This window comes from Stegostoma tigrinum, chromosome 26 (assembly GCF_030684315.1).
Source record: "Stegostoma tigrinum isolate sSteTig4 chromosome 26, sSteTig4.hap1, whole genome shotgun sequence".
Lineage (NCBI taxonomy): Eukaryota > Metazoa > Chordata > Chondrichthyes > Orectolobiformes > Stegostomatidae > Stegostoma > Stegostoma tigrinum.
The window spans coordinates 35224463-35236675 of NC_081379.1; the positions used below are offsets into that span (position 1 = coordinate 35224463).

At 38.3% G+C, this 12213-nt stretch overlaps 1 protein-coding gene across 4 annotated transcripts in view; it reads right to left on the reverse strand.

Moving 5' to 3' along the window:
* Positions 1-2468: 2468 nt before the first annotated feature.
* taok3a (TAO kinase 3a) overlaps positions 2469-12213 on the reverse strand; it is a 116287-nt gene continuing 106542 nt past the window's right edge. For all 4 annotated transcript variants that reach the window (XM_048556142.2, XM_048556143.2, XM_048556140.2 and 1 more), the window contains 2 exons: positions 6942-7124; positions 2469-3774 (listed from right to left, as the gene is read on the reverse strand). In XM_048556142.2, coding sequence (XP_048412099.1) covers positions 3613-3774; positions 6942-7124 — 345 coding nt within the window. In that variant the 3' untranslated portion in view covers positions 2469-3612. The remainder of the gene's footprint in view (positions 3775-6941; positions 7125-12213) is intronic.

Consider the following 12213-nt stretch of genomic DNA (forward strand, 5'->3'; position numbering starts at 1 on the left):
TGACTGTGTCCTGTTTTAGTTTGTGTACAGTAACAGTTTAACTTGTTGCAAACTTAACACAACACATCTAAAGCACAGACCATGATCATTCCTTGTTTAAGAATGTGCATTTATGAAATACTCAACTTAAATTGACTGGTTTCCTTTTGACCCAGTAATTCAATGAAACTTGAAGTAGCAAGTTTCAAATGACTGAACAAAAGCAAAAAAGTGTTCACAGCATTGACACATTGGAGAATCAAATCAGTCATGCAAGGAAAAACCTTGTGGAATTTAACATGAATTATGTCCAACACACTGCATTAACAAGATCTATAATACAGTATTTTTGGAGCTTATCAGTACTGATGTGCAATAAATACATTTTCAGCTGCATTAAAACTGCAACAAGTTAGTAGCTCTTCATTACTACGTGGTTGGCTTAACACCTTGTAATGATAGGTAGATGAGAAGATTACTTCAAACCATGTATTTGAATCTCAGTGGAGTTTGCAACTGGATTATCACTAGCAAACAAAGTGGAAACTACTAAATCTTGCAAGAAAGCAGAAGTCTGACATGGCAATTTCAGGGCAGTAGTATTTGTTCCAAACTGGGTTTAGCTAGTAAAGAGGTGAATGGCACAAGTCGATTGGTTTTACATTAATCAAGTCAACTAATTAGCATGTTAAATTAACAGCAACAGGTCATTCAGTCCTACAGTCCATGCCAGAGTCTTTAGCATAAGGAGAATAGTGCTTCCCATTCACCTTTTGTCAAACCTTGAGCATAGCCCACTTGTCCATCAATGTGCCTTTACAAGTGCATTTGTGCCACCTACTTCAACTGCTTGGTCTGACATATGCCCCATTCAATCCCTGAATCCCCAATGTTAAACATAAACCAGTACTCAAATTTCTGCTTTTACCATTTGTGGAACAAGTGGTTTGTCTGCTTTCTAAGTGACACCAGCTGACAGTAAAATATTCTGTTCAAGAGTTGTACAACATCTTGTCAACTCAATATTTCACTACCTAATTTGAATGAAAATTTAATTCAAGTGACAAAAAAAAGTAGTAAGCACACTAGTTCTCAGAACTCACTGCTGAAGCTCAACTTGGTCTTTGCAGGTACCTTGCTGTCAATTGTTACTAATCTTCAGCCTTCGCACTTTTTTGGGGGGGGTGGGGGGTTGACAAACTTTTGAAATGCCAGTATATTTCATCTACACTACCCTGCTTCAAAAGCCAATTTTGAATTAACAAGTTTCTGTTTAAAGTGTCAATTATTCTGGATCATATTCACATTGTAGTAATTTAAGTGGATTTTAAGAATACGTAAATGATCAAGTTGGCTACAGATTTGCTGCTCTTAAACCCAGTAAGGTTTCTCCTGCAAACGGAGGGCTGCAGGGGCTCACGCATTAAAATGCAGCTTTTGGCTGGAGGTGAACCAGTGAGAAATGCACCCATATAATCCAGATTTACAAGTACGAGCATAAATGGAGAATGTTAAACATATGAAGGAAACTGTACAAGCCTTGCATGAAGCTATAAAAAGCACTTATTATTCATTAGTAAAGAGACTGACCTATAACCATAAATGGTAAAATGAACTGGAACATTCATGTCACCTGAGATTTGACAAAATAAAATACTCCTTTCACCTTGCTGACGACAGAATAGAAACAGTAATCTCATTGATCTTGAAATTTCCACAGTGCAAAATTGACAAAGATGACATCAATTCTATAAAGCAAACATTACCTTATTATTGTCACTTTCACATTCAAGCAAAGTGGTTGCAGATATGCGTACAGTGCCAGGAGACTCAAAATCTAATACCTTGAAGTTTGAGGTGTGCAATGTCAAGAAATCACCTTACAGCAATTTGAGTTTTCAGTGAACACTGCAATTCAGGCATAGGTAAAGATCTGTTTTTTGGTAAAAGCAGTCAATGGGCATTTACTGTATAAATTATAATCCATTCCAACATAAAACATGGACTAAAGGAAAAAAAACAATTTCTGGTATCCATTGAAAAATCAATGGCTTGTTTTAAATTACATTATTAGTGTCCATTGTGCTTTTCATTTGAGGACTAACATTTTAGTGACATGCATTTCAAAAATGTAAATAAACTTTTCTTGATTGGAGTTAAAAGGTAGAGCAATATTCATGTTCCTAAAATTAAGAACACAGTTGGGCATTTTTTTTTCCTTTGAATAAGCTAAAATGTTCATACCAAAAGAGAATCAAAACGTTTCTTCAGAATAAGCCACAGTTATACTTCAGTCATAGACTATTGCACTTTCCCTGGCCGTTGAAAGTATAATTTGAGCTGAACCTTATAAGTTGGAAGCGGTGACTGTAGCTTCATTTGAAGAATGAATCTCAAATGTGTCTCAGTTTTGGGTTCCATGAATTCTTAAAATGTGTATTTTCCTTCAGAAGAACTTAAATGTTTACAATGCTTCAGAAATAACAAAGGAAGCTTCATACCTGTTTATTGAGGTTGGTTCAGATTACTCAATTGATTTCCAATCAATGGGGTAAATTACTGCAAAATTCCCTAACTCGTGAGTAACACATCTGCTTATGCAAAATTTTAAAAAGTCAAATAGTTCAGTCATTTCAGACTATAAAACATTTTTTTTCAGCATTTTTACAAAACTATACCTGAAAGGAAAAATATGACTGTTGATTTTAAGATAGAACCTGTTAAAATAACTCTCAACACAGCATGGTGAGCATTTTTATTTACAAATATGATTAAAAGCTTACTTTTTCCTGGACAGTCATGCTATTTTACCTGGGAGGAAAAAAAAACTGGAGTGCATGCAATAGTAAAGCATCTTATTGGCTTGGTTTGTAAGAAAATACACAGCTTGTAGTATGAGTAAGCAACATTTATGGTCTAGATGGAAAATCCTATTAGAAGATCCCACTTACAGCCAGGTTCACCTCAGACTGAACAAAAATTATTAAAAAATTAATTTGAGGAACCATTAAAATACTTTTATGAAAATAAGTAAAAGCTCTCCTGAATTCCATCTATACAATATATGTGATAGTGCCTTGGCCCTATTGTGCTACCTGGGTCCCAGGATTCACATACAGTATACACATCTGCCATAGCAGAAAATGATTTTATATATATATATATATATGATGAACACTGGACTAGGAAACCTTGGCCAGCATTGCTTTTTAAAACTATTTCCCAGAAGCACTTTGTATGACTGACATGTACATCAAATTCTTTAGTATCAAATTATTCAATCTTAATAAAATTTCCTGATGAATAAATACCGAAAGAAAGCTAGCAGCGAGTTAAGATAAGGCTGCAGATATAACATTTGTTTTTCTGCACAGATTTACAAATTAGTTGTAATGCATGATCACAAGCAATGTACATCCTTTCCAATTTTCACAAAAAGTATGATTGCACATATATCAATACTGTCTCATTTTAAAAGACGACCAGCAAATGGTCAGCGTTCTTGTTAACGTTAACAATGGGGCCCTGATAAGGAAATTTAAGGACTGTACAGGCACTAGTCCAGAGGTGATGTCTGCCCTCAAGAAGTGAGCCCAGGATTAGAATATCTGGGCAAGGTTATGGCAATGTTTTTCATCTATAGTCTTCCTTGGGATAGTCCAATGTAAGCACATTTCCAAATCCAAGTCTTAGGCTTTCCATGTCAAAGCTTTCAGCTTCCCGCCCTTGTCTTTCTAATAAATTTCGTATTCTCTCAGTGCGTTCCTTCTGAAGTGCAGCCAGTTCCTCTTCAATCTTAAACAATAACAAAGAAACAGATGGGGAATTAATTAATTTCAAATTCATGCTCTAATATGCAGTACTGAGTGTTTTCAAAACCCAAGCTGAATCAGTACTTCCGAGTCACTGCCACTTCCCTGTGGTTTATCATTCAAGGAGGCATTCTTCATGTAAATTCAATGAATGATAGCCATCTATTGAGGGAGAAACACATGGGGTGAAACATTCCCTGGTGTTCCTGCTCTGCAGCTGTAATTTCCTTCAGTGCTTAACAAAACCTTGTTTATTGAGAGTAAAAAATAATGCCTTGAGAACAGCTCCAAAGAAGTTTCCAGCCTTGCACTTTCTAGCAAGTAAAATATAATTAAGTATTAAATCTTCTTTAAACATTGCTAAAAGGAAACGAGTTGAACCTTTTCATCTTGAATTCATTAAAAATTAAGAGTTCAGAAACAGACTTGAGGGGCAAAAAAAGGTACCCTTCATAGTGTGTGAGAAAGAGAGGATGTTGTTTGGTTGGGTCATCATTGGCATGAAGATGTAGTTTAAAAATTTAACTGTTGATCTTAATTCTCAAAACAGATTGATCAAGCTGTTGTCATAGGGATGCAGCAGAAATTGCATAATAGCATAACCCCTGCACATGCAAATGCATAATGCTGTGTAATGCAACTCTAGCACAATCTGGATTATTCAATGAATGATTCCCAATAACAGAATTACACTGAATGGCGAGTAAAACGTGACTCTTGCAATTACCGGGGTGATTAAGTAGGATTAGCATGCTACTTACTGCGAACGGTGACTAGGATGTTCAATGTGCCAGTTTTTGGGACATCCAGCCTACATTCCTGGTATCACAGCTGCACTAAAACTCAGATTACCCAACTGTCTAGCAAGCAGACCATTTTTTTTTGCCTTGATGTCAGTATCCTGTTATTGGAGAATACTATTTGTGGAGTTACTGCATTGGAACAGTACAAGGAAGCGAGCTTCATCTGTTGAAATTTTTGAGACATCTTCCTCTTCCAAGTACAGTATTTGGCCTTAAGACCTGGGTTTAAATCCCACCTGCTTCATGCAGTACATCATTATACACCTGAACAGGTTGGTGAAATATTGTTTAAAAAAATGTTAACTAATGTACGCTTCTTGCTAGTCCCCCATTTTAGTGTTTCAGAAACCAAACAGGCACTTTCTCAAATTAGTTAAAAATTTAAGACTCTTTAAAGATAATGCATAAATTCAAATTAGTATTCTGCTGCTGAGATTATATTTTAATCAGCTAATCATTTGCCTATGTAATTGCAGTGCAATTACATAATTTGCATGAAATATTACAGTTGTAGATGTTTAACAAATACACATTTTTTAAGCTTATTAAGGTTCTTGCAAACATTTGTACCTCGAGTGTGGATGAGATTGTTGGTTTACTTGCCAAGCTGGCTGGTTACTGTACTTATTGTTTACGACAACAAGCCAGCTCGGCGACCAAGCTGACAGCCTTGCACGTTTTTAGCCTTGAGAATGAACTGAAAATTGGCCAAATACTATAATCTGCAACATAATTTGAAATATATGATAACTCCAATTCATAGCCCTAAAGAATGGTTTTAGCAAATAGTCTATTCATGTGATTTTCCATTCAACCACAACATGCTGTATTTAAAATTAGTCTACCTCAGATTTTCAACCTATAACTGGAGAGTTCAGTTCACTTTTGTACTTAACATACAAGTTAACCCATTTTTGAAGGGATTTTTCGGCACCTTTCAAGGTTAGCTTGTGTGTTAATATCTATGATAATCACTATGATTGAAGACATTTCAGTTCAACAATTATTTAGAATTTACTAACTATAATTTGGCTCAATATAATGCCCCACTGAAGGAAATTGGTGTTCTAGACGTTTCCTATTATACTGCAATAAGTTCTGTCTTCATGGTATGCACACGAGTCATAAGAAAAATACTGTGCAGTGGTATACCTGAAACAACGATGCACACAAGAAAAATCACAATCATAGAATCCCTACAGTGTGGCAGCAGACCATTTGGCCCATTGAATCCACACCAACCCTCCTAATACCATCCCACATAGACATGTCCCCCTATTCTATCACAGGAAGCCTGCATTTTCAATGGTCACCTACACACCCCTGGACACTACAGACAGTTCAGCACGGCTACTCCACCTAACCTGCACATCTTTGGCCTGTGGGAGGAAGCTGGAGCACCCAGAGGAAACCTACACAGAAATGGGGAGAATGTGCAGACTCCACACAGATATGTTCACCCAAGGCTGGAATCAAACCCAGGTCCCTAACACTGAGGTAGCAGTGCTAACCACTGAGCCGCCCCCATATATGCTTAACAAATTTTATGAAAATACTTAATAAATTATGCTGAACAGCATGTGATCTTGAATACAAGAGATTTCCAAAATACTAAACATATATTTTTGCCACAGTACTAGCTTCAGGGAGCAAGTGAGGTTCCCACTGCCTTTCAATATTACATCAACATGGTTAAGCCTCAAAACAAAGGTACACTTATGCCTAATAGAAACTGGACTCAAGCTAATTTTACTGGATTCCTGGAGTCAACTAGGAAGAGTCACTTTCATCAACAGTATCTAGACTATTAATGATTAGCAACATAAAAGCTCTGCTTTCAGAATCTGTATTTATAACAAACCATCTACAGATTTACAATCAAATGTCTAAAAATAGCAATTGGTCTCTCAACTCTGTTGTGAAAGTGTATCCTGGAGCTCAGCAATTGGTCTCTCAACTCTGTTGTGAAAGTGTATCCTGGAGCTCACTAATAGCTCTTCCTAGGCTCAGAAACACTAAGAACTTTATCACACCTGTACATCGAAGCACAATTGTCAATGCCAACAATTTCTCCAAGGAAAAGGATCACAAGAGTGAAGCCATCCCCTAGCCCTCTTTACTGTATACTATGTTGATGTTTTGAAGTATTGCATTCAAAAAGTTGTGCCAGTTTTATACTCATTGGAAACTTTGCCATGTTGAGTGTATACAAATTATTTCCAATTTTAAAATGAGTATTTTATAAAGCAAAATGATATCACAACTTTCCACATTTTATAAAAGGTTTTTAGAAACTACACTGACTACCATAAATGCAAGGAAGTATGCAGTTTTAATTTGAACTGACCTTTTGTTCAAGACGTGCTCTACGTATTGACACCAGCTGCTCAAGTTTTTGAAACTCTCTCTCATGCTGTGCTTCAGTCTGCATCTTAATTTTACTCTGATAGGCATTGAGTAGCTCCATTTCTTGCTGAAGTTGATGTTTCAGACCTTGGCACTCTGCTTCCTGAGCCTCATCTAGTCGCAGCTAAATTTTAAAAAGATCGTCAAGTCAATAGTACCCAAATTCCTAGAACAGAGCAATTTGGATCACATTATCTCAGAAGAAATAATAGGGCTGGAATCAATGTATATCTTGAAGAGCAGTTTTAGACTTGAAGGTATTTAACGTTCATAAATCATTTTGCATTATGGCTAAGAGAACTAAAACACATAGCAGACATGGACAGATTTTCCCAATTTCATTGTTATTCAACAAACATTTTGAATAAATTAACAGAACTATAGAAAGATCCAAGTTAACTTTGCTTAAAAGTGCAAACAATGGCAGACACCTTAAAACAAAAACAGATTGCTGGAAAAGCTCAGCAGGTCTGGCAACATCTTTGGAGAGAAATCACAGTTAACATTCCAGTTTGAGTGAGCCTTCCTCAGAACTCATTCCTCGCAAAACAAGTAGACTGATCACATGTGGATATTATAGCACCTGACTGTTTTCTTCCCCAATTCTTCTGCATTAAGAATGACTTGGATCATCCAGTTGTTTGCCATTTAAATAAACTACCTTTACCCATTTCTGGACCTGCTGGAGCATTCCAATAAAGCTCAACACAGGCTCAAAGAACAACATAATAAAACAAAAAACTGCAGATACTGGAGGAATAATACCTCATTTTCATCTCAGGCATATTACAGCCTCAAAGTCAATATTGAGGTCCACAACATCAAATCACACCCTCTGTCTCCATATTTCTTACATCAATTCATATTTATTAAGTCAAGGTCCAAAAATTCCGGTATCGACATCCGTCTAGATTCTTCCTTCACTCCCTTCCTTCCAAACCCACCTCTTGTTATGTATTCACCATACCCTTTCCTCTCCTCTGTTGCTGAAAGATCCATGCTCAGCAAAGGACTCAATTTTATTCCCTTATTCTGTCATCTCAGTGGATTCTGGCTGTGTTGTGTACGTACTGACTTTGTCAGAGTGGACATTTTCTCCCTTTCACATCTATCACTTATACCTATTCTTTTTCATCTTGACCACAATTAGCACTCCCTCGGGTCCTTTGCTCTGGATACCCTCAAACCCAATTGCTTTTATTCCTCCTGTATACAGCATAAAAAGCATAACATTTTAATATCTTTCAGTTCTCTAGAGTCACATTGGACTCAAAGTTTTCACTTGTTTCTTTCCACAGATGCTGTCATACCTGCTGAGCTTTGAAAGCACTTTGCTGGAAATCTGAAATAGAACATCTAGTGTCTTGCTCGAGTGCTTACTTCACGGCCGCTTCTCTTCCAGTTATGCCATTTTGAAGGGAATCCTACTGTTTTGATAGGACCTCCATTGTAGTCTCAGCTTATTTACCTTCATGGCTTTCTATTTCCCTCCTAGCATCTGATATAGTGTTTGCAGAAACTTGCTTTCACAGCCATTATGACTGCCTTCAGCTCCACCTTACTTTGTATGCATGGCAACTGAAGCCGCATCCTGTTTTCAAATCACCATCTCTAGGCCACATAATGCTCTTCAGACACTTCTCTCACTGGTTCTGATCCACACTCAGTGCAGTGTCCTTCACATGTACTCCTTCGACCTCTCTCGTCATCAGCACCATTTAACATTACCTCGTGGTTTTATTGCAAAGCTGTCCTGGTTCCATTTAATTCTTTGTCGCACCCAGTGCTTTAACGGGAAACCTTTTCCTTAGGTATTTATTAAGTCAAGGTCCAAAAATTCCGGTATCGACATCCGTCTAGATTCTTCCTTCACTCCCTTCCTTCCAAACCCACCTCTTGTTATGTATTCACCGTACCCTTTCCTCTCCTGTTGCTGAAAGATCCATGCTCAGCAAAGGACTCAATTTTATTCCCTTATTCTGTCATCTCAGTGGATTCTGGTTGTGACATGACATGGCCTCACCTCTTTGGTGGCCTTTGCCTCCACTTCTTTGGACAGGAGTTTGTCTTTGGAGATCCTTTCATTCATCGCCAACATTTCTTTCACTTGGGTCTCATCCACTGGCCTTTTATCTGAACTTTGTCTCTTTCGGAACTGCTGACATACATCAGCTGCCGTAATTTCTGGGCTCCCCTCATCCACTCTAACGTATCTTCCTCTGAACTTGCTGCACTCCATTCTCACATCTAACCTTGATTTCAAGTGTGCTGCTGACCTTTACCTCGTAGCTGAGCTACAATTCAGACAATTACTCCTATCTCCGAGATCATGATCCCACTGATGTACATAAAGCTATTCAGGACCGTCACAGGCCTCATCTCCCTTGGAGATCTTCCCTCCACAGCTATGCTTCTAGATCCTTCCCAAAATCCATCAATTGGACCACCTTGCCCATCATTTCAGCCAGTTCCTGCCCCAATGAGCTTATTTCTGGTCACCTTGTCTCCATTTCCCCCATTAAAACTCCTCCCACTTAACTTCGAGATTCTTCTGACACTTTACATCAGTTCCATCATTGCCAGTTTATTGGCCCTAACCACCAGCTCTTCGTGGATATATAAAATTCTTCTTCACACATTTGTCATCAGCATAGGCTGAAGGCTCTCTGCTTCTTGCTCATGAAGAGACTTCAACAGACCCTGGATGACCATTACTCTCTTTTGCCTGGCTGTGCTGACTTTTAAACAACTTTTTCTTAAAAATGTCATACTTTTTCCAAGTCAAACTTGCAGATATTGATGGCTGCATGGATCCAGTTATGCCAGTTTCTTTGTGGGGTATGTGAAACACTCCTTGTTCCACCTTACTTGGCCCCATAACTCTTCCTTCAATACATTCATGATGTCATCGATGCTGTTGTCCAGAATCAGAAAAAAAATCAATCAGTTTTGCTTCCAACGTACGTCCTTCTCTCACTTTCATGTGGTTCATCTCCGACTTCAGTTCCAGTAATGCCACCTTGCACGGTGACTCGGATATATTCTCCTTCTCCTTCCACTGAGGATTTCCCTCACAACGGTTGACAAGGGCCCATCTCCCACACTTCTGCTCCCACCCCTTCTCCTCTCGGAGAACAATAGGTTTCACTGTCCTCTATCCACCCCGCCAGGCTCCACATTCAAATGATCATAGTCCACTATTTCCATCACATCCAGCAAGAAACCACCAAATACATCTTGCCCTGCTCTCCACACTTAGCATTCTGTAGAGGCTGTTCTCTAGAAAAGGAGGGGTGGGGCAGGTCATTTGGCCCATTGAGTCTGCTTCACGACTGATCCTTGATCGCAATGCCATATTTCTGCTTCTTTGCGTACCCCTCGATGCCTTTAAAATCTAAACATTTCTCTTTGTTCAATATAGTCAGTGACATGGCTTCCACAGCCTTCTGTGGTGGAGAATCCCAAAGGTTCACTATCCTTTGAAGAGAACTTTTCTCATCTCAATCCTAAATAGTCTCCCCTGTATCCAAAATCTCTCAAGACTGTCTTCTGGCTCTAGATTCCCCAGTCAGAGAAAACATCCTCCCTAAATCCATTTTTTTTAACCCTGAAAAAGGGCCCCGACCTGAAAGATCTGCTTTCCTGTTCGTCTAATGCTGCTTGGCCTGCTGTGTTCCTTCAGCACGACGCTTTGTTATCTACCTCCATCCAGTCTGTCCAGCCCATTTAGAATTTTACATGTCAAAATCAGGTCTCCTCTCCATCTTGTAAACGCTGGTTCGATTGGGTCTGTATTCACTAATCTCTCCTCATATGTCAGTCCTGCCATCCCAGTTTTCTGCTTAGTGAACCTTTGTTGCAGTCCTGCCATGTCAAGTGCATCCTTTTTCAGTTAGGAAGACCAAAATGGCATGCTTACTCCAGATGCAGTCTCACTATGGTCCTGTTTAACTGTAGAAGAAATCCCTATATCTGAACTCAAATACTCTTGCAATCCAACATACCATTTGCCATCCTAATTCTTTGCGGCACTGACAGATATATCCTTTGTACATCCATACTCTCTGATATTTCACCACTACATAATATTCTTTGGTTTTCAGACTGAAGAGTATAACTTCACATTTAGCTACGTTCTATTGCTTCTGCCATCTGTTCCCTCTGCAACACTTAACTCTTCCTCTCCCCAACCATGTCCTCTACACAGGCAATTGTGGAATGTGGAATACTTGCTCTTTCATTCCTCCCTTCTCTTAGTCTAGGGCTCTTTTTTAAAAAAAAATGCTCCAACTGAAGCAGTGTTTTACTTGCACTTCTTTCAATCTAGACTGTTGTATTTGTAGCCAACAATGTGGTCTCCTTTGCATGAGCAAGACTGAATGCAGACTTGGTGACCATTCCATTGCCCTCCATTTTTCTTACAGGCCCCTACCAAACCCCAATTGTGTCTTATTGGCTTCACTATCAGCAGAGTGGACTTGCACTCGCTTTTTCACACCTTCATTTATACTTATTTTACATCCTGATCTCTCCTTTATCACCACTACTATCCCTTCCTCAATTTGTTCCACTTGCTCCTTCTACCTCTGTATGAACAGCATAAAACCATTTTCTAACCACTTGGAGGTCTGAAGAGTTATTAGACTCAAAACGTTAATTATTTTATCCACAGATGTTGTCAGACCTGTGGAATTTCCCCAACATACTTCAGATTTCCAACATCTTCAGTATTTTGCTTTTATAGTAAAACATTTTGCCTCCTTTTACATAGAAAAGAGCACGAATAGATAGGATCATGCTTTATATAAAAAATCTTAGCCATACAACATATTACCTCCCAATTGCAAACTTCAATAGTCAGAGCAATTCGAAAGAAATCTTAAAACGAGTTGTTAGTACTTTAGCACAGGTCAGTGTTCCCAAAATAAACTCAAATCACTTAGCTTAAAAAAGGTAGAGTATTAGTTTACAAATTTCATGCAAGGAATTAAGAAATGCCTCTATACACAATGGATGGTACAAGTTTGGAAATCTCTTCCACAAAAGCAATTGATATAAGTTTCAAAATTTAAATCAGATCAATAGATTTTTGTTATTCCAAATTAGTATGGGTTGGATATGTATAGAGAGATTATCGATTAGCCATGGTCCCATTGAATTATGGAACAAAACTGATTTGCCAAGTGGTCTATCGCTACATTTCATTTAGAGAA